This window comes from Hyperolius riggenbachi, chromosome 8 (genome assembly GCF_040937935.1).
Source record: "Hyperolius riggenbachi isolate aHypRig1 chromosome 8, aHypRig1.pri, whole genome shotgun sequence".
NCBI lineage: Eukaryota > Metazoa > Chordata > Amphibia > Anura > Hyperoliidae > Hyperolius > Hyperolius riggenbachi.
In genome coordinates, this window is record NC_090653.1 from 27205587 (window position 1) to 27228231 (window position 22645).

The 22645-nt window shown below is 45.5% G+C and overlaps 1 protein-coding gene across 1 annotated transcript in view; it reads left to right on the forward strand.

The window, feature by feature from the left end:
- The window catches only part of LOC137527208 (peptidoglycan recognition protein 3-like), a 56793-nt gene that overhangs the window by 5598 nt on the left and 28550 nt on the right, over window positions 1-22645 (forward strand). Inside the window, exons 3-5 of the mRNA XM_068247712.1 lie at window positions 4248-4452; window positions 7517-7635; window positions 8459-8631. Coding sequence (XP_068103813.1) covers window positions 4248-4452; window positions 7517-7635; window positions 8459-8631 — 497 coding nt within the window. The remainder of the gene's footprint in view (window positions 1-4247; window positions 4453-7516; window positions 7636-8458; window positions 8632-22645) is intronic.

A 22645-nucleotide genomic window follows, 5' to 3' on the forward strand; every position in this document is an offset into this window, starting at 1 on the left:
ATCAGCGGCGCATTGCCGCCTCTCCCCCGCCCCTCTCAGTGAAGGAAGACACATGCCCCTGCTATCTATGAGGTCTGAAGCGAGATTTATTCTCGCTTCAGACTCTCTTTAAAGAGAAACCATAACCAATAATTGAACTTCACCCCAATAAGTAGTAGCTGATACCCCCTTTCCCAGGAGAAATCTTTACCTTTTCACAAACGGATCATCAGGCCAGGGGTCTCTGTATGGTTGATATTGTGGTGAAACCCCTCCCACAGTGTGATGTCAGGACCATGGTTCTGACATCACACTGTGGGAGCCTTGTTGCACTGTGGGAAATAACAGATGGTTCCAACTGCCAAAAAAAACAAGCAGCATCTCCTTCCACTGACATCACCTGCCAGCTGTAAAAATGTCACCCTGTGATAAATGTCAGAATGTAAATCAGGGAGAGGAAAGATTTTACAATGGGCAAACACTGACTAAATCATTTATACATAATTATTGTAAAAATAAAGTACTTTTGTTCATTACGTTATTTTCACTGGAGTTCCTCTTTAAGTGTCAAGCAGAAAGCTTTCCCCAAATATTAGACAAGCCTCAGAGCAGGCCTGTGCAAACTACGACCCACGGGCTGGATCTGGCCCATGTGTGTCCTGAATCCGGCATTCTCTCCCTGAAATTTTTTGTGCTGTGCATAATGGGCAGCTTAAAGTGAATGTTTACCGTTTCAAAAAAGAAAAAGTCAGATACTCACCTAAGGAGAGGGAAGGCTCGGTCCTAATGAGCCTTCCCTCTCCTCTCCCAGTGCCCGGTCCCGCGCAGGATCCCCCGTAGCAGTATTCGACCAGTTTGGTCAAATACTGCCACTTCCGCATGCCGAAGGGAGCTTTCGGAAGGCTTCGGGAGCACTAGGGCTCCCGATGACACAGCCGCTCCATACTACGCATGCGCGAGCGCCCTCTATGACGCGCTCGCGCGTACGTAGTATGGAGTGGCCCGTCTTCGGAAGCCCGAGTGCTACCGAAGCCTTCCAAAGTCCCTGCGGCGGCGGACGCGAACGGGGGAGCCAGCGCAGCACCGAGGGCACCGGGAGAGGAGAGGGAAGGCTTATTAGGACCGGGCCTTCCCTCTCCTTAGGTGAGTATCTGACTTTTTTTTTTATAGCGGTACCCATTGGCTTTAAAGAGGAACTCCAGTGAAAATAATGTAATAAAAAAGTGCTTCATTTGTACAATAATTATGTATAAATGATTTAGTCAGTATTTGCCCATTGTAAAATCTTTCTTCTCCCTGATTTACATTCAGACATTTACATGGTTACATTTTTACTGCTGGTAGGTGATGTCAGTGGAAGGAGATGCTGCTTAACTTTTAGGCAGTTGTAAACAGCTGTTATTTCCCACAATGCAACAAGGATCCCACAGTAGCTTAGTGCTGTGAGGTGCTGACATCATTTGTGGGAGGGGTTTCACCACAATATCAGCCATACAGAGCCCCCTAATGATCTGTTTGTGAAAAGGAAAAGATTTCTCATGTGAAAGGGGGTATCAGCTACTGATTGGGATGAAGTTCAATTCTTGGTTACGGTTTGTCTTTAACTCAAACAATTGCATGTTCCATCAGCGATCTCCATGGCAACAGCGTGTCATGTGACCCACCATCATTACATCAAACAAGTATCTGCACAACTATCTGTTGTTTATACAGAGAAGTTATATAAAATCAATAGCCATGGTACACAGAGAAAAATAGCTATCGTTTGTTTAACACCCCCAATATGTGCTTACTCATAGGGCCACAGGGATTTATCATAAACGGTTGTTTGATGCACTAATAATTGGGCTGGATGGCCCTTGATGCTATGCATTTGTCCAGGCTTAAAGGACAACTGCAGTAAGAAAGATATGGAGGCTGCCATATTTATTGCCTTTTAAACATTGCCAGTTGCCTGGCTGTCCTGCTGATCCTCTGCATCTAATGCTTTTAGCCATAGCCCCTGAGCAAGCACGCAGATCAGGTCTTTCTGACATTACATTATTGTCAGATCTGACAAGATTAGTTGTGCGCTTTTTTTCTGGTGTTATTTAGACACTACTGCAGCCAAATAGACACCAGCAGGGCTGCCAGGTAACTGGTATTGTTTAAAAGGAAATAAGTATGGCCAGAGCCAGGACAAGGTCCTCCAGCACCCAAGGCTGAGACACCGAAGTGCGCCCCTCCATCCCTCCCACCCCAGCCATCACACACTGATTGCTATTAGAGTAAGAGGTGCCCCAGGGCCCCCAACACCTTAATCCTTAGTTATCTGGCTTGCTGTCTCTGCCATGTATCCCCTTTTCTTATTCCTCTCTGCTTCAAACACAATAAGGGAATGATAGCTGAATGAGTTGAGCGCCCCCTCCTACACTGCGCCCTGAGGCTTGAGCCTCTCTCGCCTCTGCCTTGGCCCCGCCCCGCACCCCTCCTACACTGCGCCCTGAGGCTGAAGCCTCTCTCGCCTCTGCCTCAGCCCAGCCCTGAGTATGGCAGCCTCCATATTCTTTCAGTTGTCCTTTAATCCAGGACGGAGGTTTAGGTGGAACAAATGCCCTTAGAGTGTTCATTCTAAAAAATAAAAAAAATGCCACTTAGGGCTAACCTGCAATGTCTGTCTGCTTTCATTTTTTGTGGTGACTGATCTAGCAGTCGCCCGCAGTCTGCTTTATAAGCACATCGCAGAAATAGTGTTTGTAGTACATTTGAATTGCGCTTTGAGTCCTATGGGAGAAAAGCGCTTTACAAATGTTATTGTATTGTATTGTATTGTATTGAATTCTGCAACGCACAACCTGATATTAATTAAAGATACTAGTGGTAGGACCAATATCACTATGGAAAAACACAAGTGGGTTGACAGTTCCCCATGGTTTAAAGGGAACCCGAGGTGAGAGGGATATGGAGGCTGTCAAATGTTTTTCCTTTTAAACAATGCAAGTTGCCTGGCTGTCCCCCTGATCATCTGCCTCTAATACTCTTAGCCATAGACTTTGAACAAGCATGCAGATCAGGTGCCCTGACTCAAGTATGACTGGATTAGCTGCATGCTTGTTTTTGGGTTGTGTGACTCAGCCACTACTGATGCCAGAAGATCAACAGGACTGCCAGCCAGGCAACTGGGATTGTTTAAAGGGAAATAAATATTTTAGCTTCTATATTACCATCATCTTAGGTTCCCTTTAACCTATTTCGAAACGTTCCACTCTGGCCCCTTGAGGAGCACAGTGTCAAGGTCCTGTTGATCTCCCGGGATTGGAGAGTATGACACAGAGCCATGTTTTACGGTGGCTGTTTTGTGATCACTGTGATTGGCTCACAGAGATCACCTGGTAAGGGGCCAATGAAAATGACTCCTTACCGATAAGAGGAAGCTCGTAACAGCCGAATTTACTTCCTGCATGAAGCGGGGATCGGCTCTGGACACTGGGAATGTACGTCGCATCAGAGTTAGAGATCCACAGATGCGACGTAGATTCTACCTACCACGGCTTAGAACCTGTTTAACATACAATTGCAATTTCATGTGACTATTAGGTGGTCTCCTGCTGACTGCTCCCGTGGCCCTCAGCCCCGCATGTTCTGTAACTGCACGTGCATGAGCTGAGTAACAACTCACCTGTCCCGGGGGCTGCTCCTTTCCGATCTCCATCTTCAGCCACACTGCCGGTGTCTTCCGTATGCTTAACACGTGTTATGTATGCGCCAGATGAAGAAGACACAGGCAGTGCGGCTGAAGATGGCAATCGGAAAGGATCAGCCACCGGTACAGGTGAGTACAAGGCAGCTCATGAGCAAGCAGCTACGGAACATGTGGGGCTGGGGGTCACAGGAGAAGTCAGCAGGAGACCATCTGGGAGGTCTAGCGGAGTAGATTGGTTGGGGCTCTGGAGCAGTTGCCCCCTTTGCCCCAATGGAAACACCAGCCCTGAATACATGTGATTTTAATGATGAGCAGAGACATAGGGTCTTTCTCTCCTTTGACCTCATGCCCTTTATGTAGAACATATACCTAATTAGGTGAGAGTAACTCTCATTATTAATGGTCTCTGTAGCTCCTCCTTCTTTGTTACAAATTCTCAGTTCATAAGAATGGCCCCGAATTACCGATAAATAAGTGTAGCTTTCATTTTTCAAAGTCTAACCAAAAAAATGCCTTTGTCCGGCTGAAGCTCACAACACAGGAACATTTCAACTTCTTTTCCAATGTTATTTACCATTTCTCCCAGCCTGTCCAAATATTGTAAGCCGGAAAGAATGGAAAGCAAAGAAACCCGAGAACACAGATAGACTGTCCACTCCGGTGTCTAATGTGTTCATCCACCACACGACTGGACCGTCCTGCAGCTCCAGAAGTGCCTGCAGTGAAAGAGTGAGGAACATCCAGTATGGACACATGCAGGTGGACCATTCATGGGATGACATTGCTTACAGGTGAGGAACAAAGAAAGGTATCAGAATTTAGACGTTTATCATAGTCAAGACCAACAAAACTTAAAGAATAAGGTTTCAAAGGAGTACAAATATATACAAAATGAATAGGGATGATAAGTAATAAAATGGCCACCCCTCTAATGAATGTCAAAAATATGAATAAAGAAAAAAATAAGTTAAGGTTTTAAGGCCCTTGGATCATGTTCAAATAATAAAAAGCATAACTTTTATTTAATTAGAAGCTTCATAAATACAAAAATGTGTCAACATATAATTAAAACAGTCCTTATGCCTCATAACAATATCGTCAATGGCTTAACGCACGTTTCACGGCTATAACGGTAGCTACTTCTTCGGAGGTAAAGCGTCAGAATATCATAGGTTGTGGAAGTGGGCAATTAAAAGCAAAGTATGTGGGCTACAATATAACTCCACATCTCAAATGTCCCAGGTGTCATTTCTGTCTGGTCAGCCAGGTTCCAATCAGATTGTACGATACGATAGGATAGGATTGCTTGTCAGTGGTAATCACAGATGACTAATATTGGAATCCTAATGCTCCACTTAAAGAGAACCTGTATTGTTAAAATCGCACAAAAGTAAACATACCAGTGCGTTAGGGGACATCTATTACCCTCTGACACAATTTCGCCGCTCCTCGCCGCATTAAAAGTGGTTAAAAACAGTTTTAAAAAGTTTGTTTATAAACAAACAAAATGGCCACCAAAACAGGAAGTAGGTTGATGTACAGCATGTCCACACATAGAAAATACATCCATACACAAGCAGGCTGTATACAGCCTTCCTTTTTAATCTCAAGAGATCATTTGTGTCTTTCTTTCCCCCTGCAACTATCTTCCACTGAAGTGTCAGGCTGTTTCTTCCTGCAGAGGGCAGACAGCTCTGCCTGTATGTAATTCTTCAGTATGTGAAAGCCCAGCCAGCTCAGAGGACGATTGATCTAGCTTGTAAAAGATAAGAGAGAAGAGAGAAGCTGTTCTAATCCTAAATAACACACAGGCAGTGTGCCTAGAGGGGCCTGGAGGGGGGAGTGCATAGCAGAACCACAACACTGAAGAACTTGGCAGCCTTCCAGACACAGGCTGACAAGTCTGACAGGGAAAAAATACATTGATTTATTACAGAGACTGTGATAGTATAAAGTGCTGCAGTAAGCCAGAACACATTAGAATAGCTTTTGGAACTTGTAGGATGATAAAAAACAGGATGCAATTTTTGTTACGAAGTCTCTTTAAAATAAGAGTCAGAATTCAGAAATAGTGTGGCCATCATCAAATGGTGTGCAGCTCAGGGAGTCTCTTGTAGTGGGTCATGGCATGGCCAGGTGGGCTGGAGCATGATCTATGGGCTTATCCTCTTTCATATATAGCAGCCAGTTTTTGGTGTCCAGGTGCCCCCTTGGGCTGCAGCTGCCCAAGGCCTGGGACCTTGCGGCCTTTCCAGAAATCCGGCCTTATTTGTTTTGCTGCTTGTAGCAGGCATGCAGTTTGCACATGGGTGATTATTTTCTTATATTAATAATATTAGTTCAATTAGTTTCTTTTCCTTTAAGAAACAGGCCATTTGGGCATTCCCAGAATATATTTTAATATATATTTTAATATTAAAGTGTACCAGAGATCAAAAGTAGTAAAGATTTGATACTTTCCCGGGGCTTCCGTCCCGTGGTCTCAGTCGTGTCTAGTCTGGGTCTTGTGCCCATGCGCGGGAGGTCCACACATGCGCAGAAGGCCCAGCCTGGTACCGGGGCTGATCGTGGCTGAACGGCAGAGCACTGGGAGGACGGCGTGGGACTCCGAAGAGCTTATGGGGCTGGAGGAAGCCTGGGGTAAGTATCAAATCTTTACTACTTTTGATCTCTGGTTCACTTTAAGCTTTAGTTTACAATTCAGGCTTGCACATTTAATGTGTTTCGGGGCATATTCACAAAATAACTGTAAGATTTCTTTGGATATGAACACTGGTAGTCCCAGAGCAAGAAATAAACAATTAGAACTTGCTGGACACCCTGTGCAGTTGTCTTTGTGGATGGGAGTAGGTTGAGTCACTAAAGAACTTCAGGGCTCCATGTATTGAAAATACATGTTTTGTTCTTTGCTGGGGGATGACATGTTCTTTCATTGGGTGGAGTGAAAAACCAAAAAGTAAAAAATCTTGGATACCATCTTTAAGATATGGACAGAAGCCATGTATGGATGGACTCCCAAAAAATTGTGACTAGTAGTCTACCAGTCCTTTAAAGAACAAGCAACACCCATGCTAACCTAGAAATAAAAAACACATATATAAGTAGATAAATACGACTTCTACTTACATAACAGATGTATTCTGCTATCCACGTAATGATTCCTGTGAATTTTACAAAGGAAAAGCAGAGAATCCTACTCTAGGCAGTGGCCATCTTGCCAAGCTTAATGCTGACATCATATCCTCCCTGACTCTTGTTTTCCCCCCTCCCTTCTCTTGCTCATTGTGTATTTATTAGCTGCCCTCCTCCCAGAGTCTTTTTTTATTTACACATCCAATCACTGAGTCACCTCAGCCTTGCTTGTAAACACAAGTGATCAGCTAGGCAGGGAAATTAATGGAGGAGGAGGAATATATTATAGATAAAAAGAACTCCCAGCATTCAAAAGAACTCCCAGCATTCAACTCTTTGGCACTGTTTGGCACTAGGGCCAGTGCTCCTAAAGTATGTAATAACTTCAAACCATAACAGCAGAAAAAAGTTTTGAATGCAGGATTAGCCTCTTTATCACTTAATACACTCAGACCAGTTGCTGTTGAAATTTGATTTATATGGTGACAATACCGCTTTAAATAAAAGAAGATGGCAGTATAACTCTTGTGAAAAAGTTTTCATGTGGATTCTCTAAGCTGAAATATGGAAGGGTGTAAATGTAACTTATGTATAGTTCAGCTTTATATAGTTGTTGTTCGGTTTCAGCATGGTAGAAAAATGACCAGAAATGGGTTTAAGGTCGTATTCTATGTATAGTGCAATGTTTTATGAAGGGTCACCTTTCATTGTTTTTTTCTGCAGCTTCCTCATTGGACAGGATGGAACCGTGCTTGAGGGCCGTGGTTGGTCCATGCGTGGAATTCACACGAGAGGTTATAATTCTGACAGCATTGGCATCAGCTTCATAGGCACATTTAACAGTAAGTAGTAGCAGCAGCAACAGGATGCCGGTTAGAACAAATCAAATGAGTTTAAGTCCATGTGTCCACCCCCTTCTCTCTTCTTCCTCCACAACCACTGATGGATCTGACTGACTGATAGTCTCCCAAGTTACTTTTTGATGAAGCACACGCATGGTTTCAGAAACCTTCTAGAAAAATAAAGGCTGACCAGGCCAGGAGCCTAACTCAGACACATTGGTAGTAAGTAAAGGGAGTATTCACAAACCTGGTTACCATTGCCAAATGAAGCGACCACTTTCTGCGCAGCCGCAGATGCCTGTTTATGGAAGTTTGGTTTAGTTTGGTAATACCGAGGTGATCACCGCATCATGGCATGTCCAACTCATTATAGAAAACAGGTTCACCTTGGAAAGTTCGAACAATAATGGCTAATTTATTTATTGATTAGGTACACTACTGCATCTCCTACGCCATGTCCCGTTACAAAGACAACTGTCAAAGGCCACTTGGTACAAGACTGCGATAGCACGAGGCAGTTTCAGGTCTAATCGACCATTCCTCATAGCTCTGCCTCTAGCCCTTGCAGAAAATGGCATCAGCCTTTCTCTATGTGAAATAGAGGCCGAGGCCTTTCTGTGCAAGTGACAGAGCTATGCACTGGAGCGCGGGTAATACAGGGCTCCAGTGATAGTTCTTACACATATGACGAGGCAAGTCTATCTATAACTTAGCAACCTTTATTTTGTTGTTACACCAAGGATATGCTTTAGGTGTGAACATAGGTTTAGTCATCATGCCAGATGGTTAATCTGAATGTCTATCTCTCCTCTTCTCACTACAGGTAATTCCCCCAGTTCTGCAGCACTGCAGGCAGCTGAAGACCTCATCGCCTGTGGGGTGGCCAACGGCTACATCAAAAGGAATTACATCTTGAAGGGACACCGAGATGTGGCGCGTACACAGTGTCCTGGAGGTGCCCTATACAACGTCATTAAGACTTGGCCTCAATATAGAGCTTGAGCTCAGTTTTCAAAATCAAGCTCACCACTTCTTCTAAATCAATGGAATGAAAGCAAACCTGAAGTAAAAAAAAAAATACACTGAGGAAATAAACGATTGTATCTACGTCCTCATTCTAAATGGAACTTGCTAAAATCCCATAACGTTAAAAAGCTAGGTTTATAATTTTGACTCTCAGGTACATGAGGAAAGCTTTTATGAAAGCGGAATATAACCCTGCATTTCAACTTTGCTCTAAAATATTATTTACAGCATATTATATGCAAAAAGCATTTTTTTTTACTAGACCAGCATTGGAAGGGTTACACACAGAGGTTTAAAGGTCAGTGGAGAGATATGCAGAAGTTCAGATAGATACATTCTATTTTTTTTTTTAAAGAGATTCTTTATTGATTTCCAAAACCAATACAAAAGATAAAAAACAATAAAATATACAAAAAGCAAAAGGAAAAGAGAAAGAAAACAGTAGTTCCAGCAAAAACAATGCAATTGTATAGCGTTATAACATACAGTAAAATCACATAGCATTAGTACAAAGGTGTTGGTAATCTTATTATTCAATATGCTCGATCGACATATATATAGCAGTAAGATACTTATATGACACCCGTTACGTTGCAAGGTTATTATTATTCTATGTGTCACTAAACCCATTGTAGGTCTTGGACTGCGACACTGATATCGAGGTTGGGGATTGTGGTTTCTGAAGCATTGACCCATCTATACCAGACTTTATCAAATTTTTTAAATTGTTTTCGTGATTGGTATGTGATTTTGTATAGTGGGAGCGCTAAGTTTACTAGCTTTATCCATTCCCTTGTGGATGGTGCTTGAGGTAGCTTCCACTTTAAGGTTATGGCTTTCCTGGCATAGTGTAGAAGGATTTTAATCAGAATTGATTGGTTTTTACTACAGGGTATTTCCCCTATGATTCCCAATAAACATAGTTGTAGATCCAAAACCACCGGCAACTGTAAAGTATCTCGCAGGAAATGAATCACAGATTTCCAATAACTGTTCACTAAGGGACAATTCCACACGCAGTGAAGAAAATCTGCGCGTGGAGCTGTACATTTAAAACAGAAGTCATTATAAGTTGGGCCCATTTTAGCTAGTTTAGATACATTCTATTTAGTTACGTGTATCTGTTAATAAATGTTACACACTCTTTGGCTGTCCTCCAAGCTCCTTCTCAGTCAGAGAGATGAGTCACATTCAACACTTAGATACATTTATGTAAACAAAATGTATCTATTTCAGCTTCGGATGCGTCTGCAGAAATCTCCAGGAACTTTAAAGCCCTGTGTAACCCTTCCAATGCTGGTCTAGTAAAAAAAAAATGCTGGTTGCATATAATATACTGTAAATAATGTTTTAGAGCAAAGTTGAAATGCAGGGTTATATTCCGCTTTAATGTTTATTTGCAGACATCAAAAACAACAAAACGTTGATTCCGCTGATCCCTTTAATGACTAACTGTACATGGTTTATTGCAAGCTTTCGAAACTTTAAGTTTCTTCTTCAGGCATTATACAGAATTGAGTCAGATTCGCACGGTTCTGATCCTGTGCTGTTTTGGCATAGATGAGAATATGTGTGGAAAATGTATGGGCATGCATGCGAAGATTAGTTTTCACGTTGTGGTAGTGGTGAAGCACTCCTCAATATGCGTAGGTGATGTGCCAAGGTGGAACCAGCTGCACACTGGCTCAATAGTCAAGTAGTAAGGATATATCCGGCACCATCAATAAAGTATATGCTCTTTTATTGGCAAAAAACAGCTGTCATAGCAACGTTTTAAGGGCAACCGCCCCTTTGTCAAGCTAAGCTGTGAGCCATCAAATTCAAAATGACATACAAACCATCTTATATACAGAGCATGGCAAGCAGGTAACCAATCACAATATCCCTATTGCTACAACCAATCCTGCAGTCCGTCCTCAGAGCGGACCTAATGGGGAACTATCCTGGTCACCGTTCATAGGTACATTTAAAACATGTTCCCTCCCCGCCTCCCACACTCACCCATTGCAGCAGGGCAGAGACATGCCTCATGGTCAGGGCACGCCTGGCCGTTACACCCAGCCGGCCGCCGTCCTGGCGGACCTGATGGGGAACTCGCCTGCGTGACGTTGGGTAGGCGGAGCAATCGCGCCGCCTCCCACGTTGCCCTGACTACGCTAGTGGGAGCGGCGGAAGCCCGCCGCTTACCACTGCGGATGGAAAGGGGGGCAGGTCTCTACCACTTCAGCCAATAGGGAAGCTCCCATCAATGTAAACATAGCCGCATGTCATGCGAACTCGCATGGCATGCGAACCCAAGACGTGGCCATACCTGTAAGGTTCACCTTGGAGTGGCAAACAGGGGAGATAGACAAGAGGAGAAAGATGTCACATTATGGCTACTAATAATACTCGTAATAGCAGAGCTGGCATATGGGGAAAGAGGGGAAAACAAACAGCCTAGAGAATCTAGTACCCATATAGTACAGCCAATTGCTGTCACTCAGAGAGGCATGATGGACGCACAGAGATCAACTAAATAAAAGGCAATAAATCAAGCTCTCAATTTAAACCTCGAGGCTCCATAGTGTCAAGTTTTTTGATCCAAAATGCCTCTCTGTATAGCAGCCTCTTAACCCTATCACCTCCTCTACTCAGAGGTGCGACATGTTCAATAATCATATATCTCAACTGACTAACCTGATGGTTAGCCTGTTTAAAATGAAAGGCCACAGCCTGGTCAGTCAACGATTCTCTAATCGCATGTTTATGTGATGATAACCTTTTCTTAATTTTTTGTGTGGTCTGCCCTATGTATAAAAGGCCACATGGGCACTTCAATGCATACACAACAAAAGAAGAATCGCATGTGAAACAATCACGTATTTTAAACTTCACACCAGAGTGTGGATGCTGAACATATTGACCCTTAATGACCGAACTACAATGGACGCAATTCATACATGGAAATGTGCCCATGCGATTAGATTTTGACTGACCTTTCCCTTTGTGACCCACATCAGCGCAGACCAATTGGTCTCACAAATTTGGCGCTCTTTTGTAGGAAACAATGGGAGGGTGGCGGAATTGCTGAATATCGGGAAAACTATCTGAAAGTAGGTACCAGTGACGTTTAATGATCTTGGCTATATTTTCACTTTGCGTATTGTATTTAGTCACAGAGTCACTCAGTCTGTACAGAGAGGCTACCCCGAAGACATTGTGCAGACTGCACGTAATAGAGCAGTGAGGGGTGGAGAAGGCAGGGTTAGACACGGTGGGGAAAGTCAGAGATTACCTTTTGTGACTAAATACAATACGCAAAGTGAAAATATAGCCAAGATCATTAAACGTCACTGGTACCTACTTTCAGATAGTTTTCCCGATATTCAGCAATTCCGCCACCCTCCCATTGTTTCCTACAAAAGAGCGCCAAATTTGCGAGACCAATTGGTCCGCGCTGATGTGGGTCACAAAGGGAAAGGTCAGTCAAAATCTAATCGCATGGGCACATTTCCATGTATGAATTGCGTCCATTGTAGTTCGGTCATTAAGGGTCAATATGTTCAGCATCCACACTCTGGTGTGAAGTTTAAAATACGTGATTGTTTCACATGCGATTCTTCTTTTGTTGTGTATGCATTGAAGTGCCCATGTGGCCTTTTATACATAGGGCAGACCACACAAAAAATTAAGAAAAGGTTATCATCACATAAACATGCGATTAGAGAATCGTTGACTGACCAGGCTGTGGCCTTTCATTTTAAACAGGCTAACCATCAGGTTAGTCAGTTGAGATATATGATTATTGAACATGTCGCACCTCTGAGTAGAGGAGGTGATAGGGTTAAGAGGCTGCTATACAGAGAGGCATTTTGGATTAAAAAACTTGACACTATGGAGCCTCAAGGTTTAAATCGAGAGCTTGATTTATTGCCTTTTATTTAGTTGATCTCTGTGCGTCCATCATGCCTCTCTGAGTGACAGCAATTGGCTGTACTATATGGGTACTAGATTCTCTAGGCTGTTTGTTTTCCCCTCTTTCCCCATATGCCAGCTCTGCTATTACGAGTATTATTAGTAGCCATAATGTGACATCTTTCTCCTCTTGTCTATCTCCCCTGTTTGCCACTCCAAGGTGAACCTTACAGGTATGGCCACGTCTTGGGTTCGCATGCCATGCGAGTTCGCATGACATGCGGCTATGTTTACATTGATGGGAGCTTCCCTATTGGCTGAAGTGGTAGAGACCTGCCCCCCTTTCCATCCGCAGTGGTAAGCGGCGGGCTTCCGCCGCTCCCACTAGCGTAGTCAGGGCAACGTGGGAGGCGGCGCGATTGCTCCGCCTACCCAACATCACGCAGGCGAGTTCCCCATCAGGTCCGCCAGGACGGCGGCCGGCTGGGTGTAACGGCCAGGCGTGCCCTGACCATGAGGCATGTCTCTGCCCTGCTGCAATGGGTGAGTGTGGGAGGCGGGGAGGGAACATGTTTTAAATGTACCTATGAACGGTGACCAGGATAGTTCCCCATTAGGTCCGCTCTGAGGACGGACTGCAGGATTGGTTGTAGCAATAGGGATATTGTGATTGGTTACCTGCTTGCCATGCTCTGTATATAAGATGGTTTGTATGTCATTTTGAATTTGATGGCTCACAGCTTAGCTTGACAAAGGGGCGGTTGCCCTGAAACGTTGCTATGACAGCTGTTTTTTGCCAATAAAAGAGCATATACTTTATTGATGGTGCCGGATATATCCTTACTACAAGATTAGTTTTCACTAAATACCTCGAAGTCACTGGGTATGAGGAAAATTCTGTTCACATAGATTAATATTGTACAAAATTACAAATCAGTGCAAAATGATGCATTGCAAATCCAATTACGTGCAAAAATAATTTTGCAATAGTTTGACTGTAACGATTGGTGTCAGCACGCAGAGAGAATCTGATTATTGGTGATCTGCAGTATCACTAAAAATACAGATATATACCTGATTATTGATGATCTGCAGAATCACCGATAATACAGATATATTGCTAACCTCTGGACACCTGAAGTGTGTGAGTGTTTGGTGTTACAGTAGAAATTGGACCACCGGGGTAGGAGGTGGTCCAATATGTAGAGACAGACTCTACTGCAGTCAAGGACTCCAGGAGAAGGAGACCCTGACTGGTTTAGCAGCAGTGCCCCCTCTGAGAAGCAGAGGGCCTCTGCAGGGAGGCTGAGTACCCAAGGGGTAGGTGACAGCCAGAAAGGTTGGGCAGGCCAGGTCGGCAATACACTGACAGATAAAGTACACAAACGATAAGCTGGTTCGGTATCCTAGGCAAGCAGGGTTTGGCAACGGAATATCAGAAGTGCAAGGTACCGAATCAGAGATCAGAGGAGTGGTCAGGAAAGCAATACGTCATAACAGATATCAAACAATGCCTAGTCTGGGTGTGAGGTCCGTGGTCTCTACACCCTGGAACTAGTCTGAAGTATAACAGGATGATAACACAAGTTCCCTAGTCTGGGGTGTGAGGTCCGTGGTCTCTACACCCTGGAACTGGTCTGAGGAATAACACAGATGATACACAGTATTCCTAGTCTGGGGTGTGAGGTCCGTGGTCTCTACACCCTGGAACTGGTCTAATGAATAACACAGATGATACACAGTATTCCTAGTCTGGGGTGTGAGGTCCGTGGTCTCTACACCCTGGAACTGGTCTAAGGAATAACACAGATGATACACAGTATTCCTAGTCTGGGGTGTGAGGTCCGTGGTCTCTACACCCTGGAACTGGTCTAAGGAATAACACAGATGATACACAGTATTCCTAGTCTGGGGTGTGAGGTCCGTGGTCTCTACACCCTGGAACTGGTCTAAGGAATAACACAGATGATACACAGTAACCTGGCTAAGTGTGGATTCCCAGGTCCTCCTGGTTCCACCACACTGAAAGATCTGAATAGGTCTGAGTGCTAACACATAGGTATTCACAATGCCAGACAACCAGCAACTGAACAGCAAGATATATATATATATAGTGGAGCGATCTCCAGCGCCACCCAGCTCCCATCAACCAATCAACCACTGAGCTGGGATCAGCTGACCGCCTCGATCAGCTGATCCTTCTCCTATTGGTATAAAGAGCCTGTCTTGCGGCGCGCGCGCGTAGCTCTCCATCTGTGTGCACTACTGGGTCCAGCCAAACCAGACGCATGTTGCTGCGGGGAAACTGCCGCTCTGTGCGCAGACACCGCCGCTTCTCTGTCAGAAGGCGCGGCGGTTTCTCCACAATCCGTCACATTGACATTTTGCATTACAATTTTGCATCATAATTGCAAATTTTGCAGCAAAATTACTGCTATGCAAAATTCAAGCTCATGGCTTATAGTGGCAGGTGACAAGTTTGTATTGCAGAACAAAAGCAAAACGGGTAACACAAGTACATTGCATTATTGATTAGGGCATCCTTTTCAGGGATGCTCAAATTTGAACTCGGACAAAGTCCGAATAGGTGTTATTTGGATTTCATGCAGTTAATTAAAGTCACCTGTGTGGGTGGGCGAGGGGGGGGGTAATCTTACCCATCAGGCTCTTCTTAGGTCCGTCCCTCAGCGCCTCCCACCATGCGTTCCAAGCGGCAGTCATGTGATTACAAACACTTCCTCCTTCCAGGTTGAAGGAGGAAGTGTTTGTAGTCACAAGACGCGCGTGGACCGCCTCGTGGGAGGCGCCGAGGGACAGACCTAAGAAGAGCCTGATGGGTGAGATTAACCCCCCTCGCCCACCCGCACAGGTGATTTGAATTAACCTGATGAAATCCAAATAACACCTATTCAGATTTCATCAGAGTTCGAATTTGAGCATCCTTGATCCTTTTACGTTATTTTAAGCACAGTGGCATAGTTGATAGCAGTCTCTTCTTGGTTGGAAACCCAGGCAGGGCACTATCTGCGTGGAGGTTGTATGTTCTGCCCGTATCTACGTGGGTTTCCTCCGAGCACTCTGGTTTCCTCCCACATCCCCCCAAAGCAAACCTGAAGTGAAAAACCTTATGATATAATGAATTGAATGTGTAGTATGAATAAGGGATAGAACATTGGTAGAAAAAAAAGTCTCTTGTTTTTATTTTCAGTTATATAGCTTTTAGTTTTAAAACATTGCATCATTCTGTCACAGTTACAGTTTTAAAACCACACCCTGTATTAGAAGCTAGAAAACAAAGCAAAAATAATGACCCTTTTAAATTTCCTGAAATAAAACCTTATATCAAGCTGTCTCTTACTGTTTCTTGGCTTTTTAAGTGCTTCAACAGAAAACAGGACTGTATTGAACCTAGTGGGTCTAATAGCTCAGAGGTGCTTTTTTGCATAGATAACAACTTTTTATTTTCTTTTTAACGCTTCCTGTACTGGCAAATAATATGAGACTCTTTTCTTTGAAACTAATGGTCAATTTCTTAGCTGTACTACACATATAATTCCTTATATTGTACGTTTATTTTCGCTTCAGGTTTGCTTTAAAGGGGTTCTGTGGGGTGTAAAATAAAACAAAAAACCAAACAAAAAAATATAACAAAACAAAAAGTGTCACTTACCTGGGGTTTCTACTGGCCCCCTGCAGCTATTAAGTCCCACGCAGTCACTGAAGCCTACCCGGTTCGTCGCCGCCGGTGACCTGCTAATTATTCATCTAACTAGACGAATAGCTCTGCGGCTGCACGGGCGTGGCCACGTGCGTCATTGGGAGCCTATTGCGTAGGCGCAGTCCAAGAAAACGTCTTACTGCGGCTGCGCATTAAGCTCCCGAGGACACGTGCGACTACGGCTGCGCAGCTGCAGAGGTATTCGTCTACTTAGACGAATAATTAGCAGGTCACCGGCGGCGACGAACGGGGGAGGCTTCAGTGACTGCGTGGGCCTTAATAGCTGCAGGGGGCCGGTAAAAGCCCCAGGTAAGTGAAACTTTTCGTTTTGTTTTATTTAGTTTTTTGTTTTGTTTTGTTTTACACCCCACAGAATCCCTTTAAAGAGACACTGAAGCGAAAAAATATATGATATAATGAATTGGTTGTGTACTATGAATAATTACTAGAAGATTAGCTGCAAAGAAAATATTCTCATATTTTTATTTTCAGGTATATGGTGTTTTTTCTAACATTGCATCATTCTCTAATATGTGCAGATTACACAACACTCAGCATTCAAAATGATTATTTCAGAGCAGTCTGTGAACTAATGACCTCTCCTCTGGCAGAGAAAAAGTAAATAGTTCAATAACACTTGAGATAATAAAAGTCAGATAACAGCCCTCTCCACGACTTTGAAAGTCGTGGGAGCTTAATGGCTTTTTTGCATAGAGATAACAACTGGAGTTTCTTAACTCTCCCTGTACTGAAAACAATTAGACTGATGTATCTGATCTTAATGTTTTATTTCTTAGCTGTACTACACATACAAATCACAATATCATTATTTTTTTTTTCGCTTCAGTGTCTCTTTAAGTTAATTGGCTTCCCCCTAAAAACTGACCCTAGATTACAGACACATGGCTGGATTAGGGACTAGCTTCTTTGGGGAACAGTGACAAGAATCTGTACAACGCTGCAGAAGATGCCATTGCTATATAAATACTGAATTAGGGCTCGTTCACACTGCAGGCTTTTTCAGCTTTTTTTCGCCCACGTGCGCTGTTTAAAAACTCCCCCGAACGCTTGTGCAATCAATGTCTATGAGAAGGTTCATATCAGCGCGGGTCGTGCACTGGGCAGACAGAAAAGCGGTGTGCGGACCATTTTCAGGGCGATTCCACCTCAATGGAAGGTATAGGAAAAATGCGAAATGCTCACAAAATCGCTTTGTGCAGCGATTGCGTGAGCGTTTTTAAGAATAAATACATTGTATTTATTATTTTCCGGGTCAAAGAGTTCACGTTCTGACTCGTGTCAGGGAGTGAATTAAAAAAACGCTTGGGGAAAATGCCTAGAAAACAGCTTAGCACACAAACAAATCGCCCACCCAAGCGACGGGAATCGGAAAAAAAAAATACCCAACGCTAATGGCCGCGCAAACGGAACGCAATGTGAACAAGGCCTAATAATAAGTATAAGCACATTGGCCTCAATCTACTAAGCTTATCTCCTGTCTTTAATAATGTTTCTATAGTTATCACTAGTGTTGGGCGAACATCTAGATGTTCGGGTTCGGGCCGAACAGGCCGAACATGGCCGCGATGTTCGGGTGTTCGACCCGAACTCCGAACATAATGGAAGTCAATGGGGACCCGAACTTTTGTGGTTTGTAAAGCCTCCTTACATGCTACATACCCCAAATTTACAGGGTATGTGCACCTTGGGAGTGGGTACAAGAGGAAAAAAAAAATTAGCAAAAAGAGCTTATAGTTTTTGAGAAAATCGATTTTAAAGTTTCAAAGGGAAAACTGTCTTTTAAATGCGGGAAATGTCTGTTTTCTTTGCACAGGTAACATGTTTTTTGTCGGCATGCAGTCATAAATGTAATACATATAAGAGGTTCCAGGAAAAGGGACCGGTAACGCTAACCCAGCAGCAGCACACGTGATGGAACAGGAGGAGGCGCAGGAGGAGAAGGCCACGCTTTGTGAGACACAACAACCCCGGCCTTGCATGAGGGCAAGAAGTGTGCGGATAGCATGCTTTGTACCGCCATGCAGTCATAAATGTAATAAAGATAAGAGGTTCCATAAACAGGGACCGGCAACGCTAACCCAGCAGCAGCAGCAGCAGCACACGTGATGGAACAGGAGGAGGCGCAGGAGGAGAAGGCCACGCTTTGTGAGACACAACAACCCAGGCCTTGCATGAGGACAAAAAGCGTGCGGATAGCATGCTTTTTACCGCCATGCAGTCATAAATGTAATAAAGATAAGTGGTTCAATAAACAGGGACCACGCGGCAACGCTAACCCAGCAGCAGCAGACGTGATGGAACAGGAGGAGGCGCAGGAGGAGAAGGCCACGCTTTGTGAGACACAATAACCCAGGCCTTGCATGAGGGCAAGAAGCGTGCGGATAGCATGCTTTGTACCGCCATGCAGTCATAAATGTAATAAAGATAAGTGGTTCAATAAACAGGGACCACGCGGCAACGCTAACCCAGCAGCAGCAGACGTGATGGAACAGGAGGAGGCGCAGGAGGAGAAGGCCACGCTTTGTGAGACACAACAACCCAGGCCTTGCATGAGGGCAAGAAGCGTGCGGATAGCATGCTTTGTACCGCCATGCAGTCATAAATGTAATAAAGATAAGTGGTTCAATAAACAGGGACCACGCGGCAACGCTAACCCAGCAGCAGCAGACGTGATGGAACAGGAGGAGGCGCAGGAGGAGAAGGCCACGCTTTGTGAGACACAACAACCCAGGCCTTGCATGAGGGCAAGAAGCGTGCGGATAGCATGCTTTGTACCGCCATGCAGTCATAAATGTAATAAAGATAAGTAGTTCAATAAACAGGGACCACGCGGCAACGCTAACCCAGCAGCAGCAGACGTGATGGAACAGGAGCAGGCGCAGGAGGAGAAGGCCACGGGTTTGAGACACAACAACCCAGGCCTTGCATGAGGACAAAAAGCGTGCGGATATAGCAGCAATGCTTTTTGCCGCCATGCAGTCATAAATGTAATACAGATGAGAGGTTCAATAAACAGGGACCGGAAACGCTACACCATCCCAGATGTTCATTGGTCATGTTACTTGGTTGGGGTCCTGGAGTGTTGCGTAGTCATTTCCAATCCAGGATTGATTCATTTTAATTTGAGTCAGACGGTCTGCATTTTCTGTAGAGAGGCGGATACGCCGATCTGTGACGATGCCTCCGGCAGCACTGAAACAGCGTTCCGACATAACGCTGGCTGCCGGGCAAGCCAGCACCTCTATTGCGTACATTGCCAGTTCGTGCCAGGTGTCTAGCTTCGATACCCAATAGTTGAAGGGTGCAGATGGATTGTTCGACACAGCTACGTCATCTGACATGTAGTCCTTGACCATCTTCTCCAGGCGATCGGTGTTGGAGGTGGATCTGCACGCTTGCTGTTCAGTGGGCTGCTGCTGCATGGGTGTCAGAAAATTTTCCCACTCCAAGGACACTGCCGATACCGTTCCCTTTTGGGTACTAGCTGCGGCTTGCGTTGTTTGCTGCCCTCCTGGTCGTCCTGGGTTTGCGGAAGTCAGTCTGTCTGCGTACAACTGGCTAGAGGAGGGGGAGGATGTCAATCTCCTCTCTAAAGTCTCCACAAGGGCCTGCTGGTATTCTTCCATTTTGACCTGTCTGACTCTTTCTTCAAGCAGTTTTGGAACATTGTGTTTGTACCGTGGATCCAGAAGGGTATAAACCCAGTAATTGGTGTTGTCCAGAATGCGCACAATGCGTGGGTCACGTTCAATGCAGTCTAGCATGAATTGAGCCATGTGTGCCAGAGTCCTACCAGAATCCTCATCATCCTCTTGTGAGCGTTGTGATAGTTGTTGTGATGCATCATAGTCGTCACCTTCCTCCTGGTCTGCTTCTGCTGACCATTCGCGTTGAATTGTGGAAGTCCAACGTGCACCGCTCTGGCCCTCGTCAGTGGTGGCATGAAATTCCTGCTCCAACTCCAGCTGTTCCTCCTCCTCTTCTTCGTCATAGCTGCTGGGGCCAGCGTTCCCTGAGGCGGATGGCCTGATGTTGGTACCATCACGCTGATCGTTTTCTTGTTCAGATTCCCCCAGTTGCATCATGACAGCTGTTTCCTTGATTTTTAACATCGACCTCTTCAGTAAACACAGCAGTGGTATGGTAATGCTGACTGAAGAGTTGTCACTGCTCACAAGCAACGTGGATTGCTCAAAATTTTGGAGGACTTGGCAGAGGTCCAACATGTTGGCCCAATCGGATCCACAGAAGCTTGGCAGCTGTCCGGATGCGCCTCGGTACTGCGCCGTCATGTACTGGACCACTGCACTCTTCTGCTCGCAAAAGCGGGCTAGCATGTGCAGCGTAGAATTCCAGCGCGTAGGGACATCACACAGCAAGCGATGGTGGGGGAGATTGAAGCGCTCCTGCATCTTGGCGAGTGCCCCCGAAGCAGTACTGGAATTTCTACAATGTTTGGCCACTCGACGCACCTTCAACAGAAGATCGGCCACGCCTGGGTATGTCCTCAGGAACCGCTGAACTACTAGGTTCATCACGTGCGCCAGGCAAGGGATGTGTGTCAGCTTAGCCAACCTTAAAGCGCGAATGAGATTACTCCCATTATCACACACAACCATGCCCGGTTTCAGGTCCAGCGGTGCCAGCCACAAATCCGTCTGTTCCTTTATTCCCCTCCAAATTTCCTCCCCTGTGTGCTGCTTATCCCCAAGGCAGATTAGCTTCAGCAACGCTTGCTGACGCATGCCAACAGCTGTGCTGCACTGCTTCCACGATCCTACTGCTGCTGGGTTAGCGTTTCTGGATGAGGTACAGCTTTGAGATGCGTTGGAGGAGAAGGAGTCAGAGAGGTAGGTGCTGCTGTTGTTATCCAGTGGGAGGGACGGCGGTGCAGCTGTTTGTGGCGTGGGCAACACCCGTGCCGTAGCAGGTGAGGAATCGCTGCCAGGCTCCACAAGGTTCACCCAGTGCGCGGTAAGGGAGATGTATCGACCCTGGCCGAACGCACTCGTCCAGGTGTCAGTGGTGAGGTGAACCTTGCAGGCAACGGCATTCTTCAAGCTTCGGGTTATTTTGCTGACCACGTGCTCATGCAACTCAGGCACTGCAGAGCGCGCAAAGTGGTAGCGGCTGGGAACCACGTAACGTGGGATGGCCACTGACATCATGCCCTTGAAGCTGTTTGTCTCCACCACTCGATATGGCAGCATTTCGCAGGCCAGAAGCTTGGCTATGCTGGCTGTTACTGCCACGGCCCGGGGGTCATTTGCTGGCAATTTCCTCTTGCGCTCAAACATCTCCGACACAGACAACTGAACCGTAGCGCTGCACACGGAAGGGCTGTTGGTTGTTGTGTTTGATGAACACTGGGAGACCTCAAGAGCACTACTCCGGAAAGTGACAGTGTCAGCGTCGTCTGATGTTTGTGAATGTTGTGAACCACGCAATGGCTGGGCTACTGCTGCTGCTGAGGCGGGTCTGGTGGTGAGTCTGGTGAACCCAAGGGAGGCAGTGTTGTTGCTGGTACCCTGTCCTGACGCGTTTGCCCACAGAGTGGGATGTTTGGATAGCATGTGACGGCTCATGCTGGTGGTGGAGAGGTTGTTAATACTTTTCCCCCTGCTCAGGCGGGTCTTGCACACCTTGCAAATCGCCATGGTAACATCCTCAGTGCAGTCTTCAAAGAAAGCCCAGACTTTGGAGCACCTGCCTCCTTGCTGGCGATTTCTGTTTGCTCCTCTTTTGCCTCTCACTTGAACTTCCACGCTTGTGGTGCCTGAAATTGCGCGCCGCCTACCTTGTGGCACAAGGCGAACTCGTGCAGCAGTGGGTTCTTCAACAGACTCATCTGTGCTGCTGCTACGACGGCGATGTTCTCGTTCACAAACAAAATCTGGGTCTCTGTCCACATTGTCCATACCCTCCTCTTCCATCTCCTCAAACTCGTCATATGTCATTGTGGGCCGCCGCCGTGGAGTAGAGCTCCCCACAACAACCTCTGCGCAGCACACTCCAACGTCGTCTTCCAGATCTTGTCGGCCGACCTCCTGCAATTGCAACCCCTCCTGCCCAAATTGCTCTGGGATTTGGGTTTCCGAGTCCTCCTCGGACTCGCCTTGTATTTCAGTGCGCGGTGCATTTCCCACAGTTAACGGTTGTGAATCCAGGCACAACATTTCTGGCTGTTCCTCCATTGACCTTTGAAAGGTGGAAGTTTGTTGGGCTGGGAATAGCTCCTGCGAATACCCCATTGTGTCCTGAGGTAATTCATCGGACTGGTTATCTGGCAGTTGTGTGCGTGGTGTCGCTGCCGGTTGTGTCAGCTTTGTGCCCACTGGCTCCTTGTAA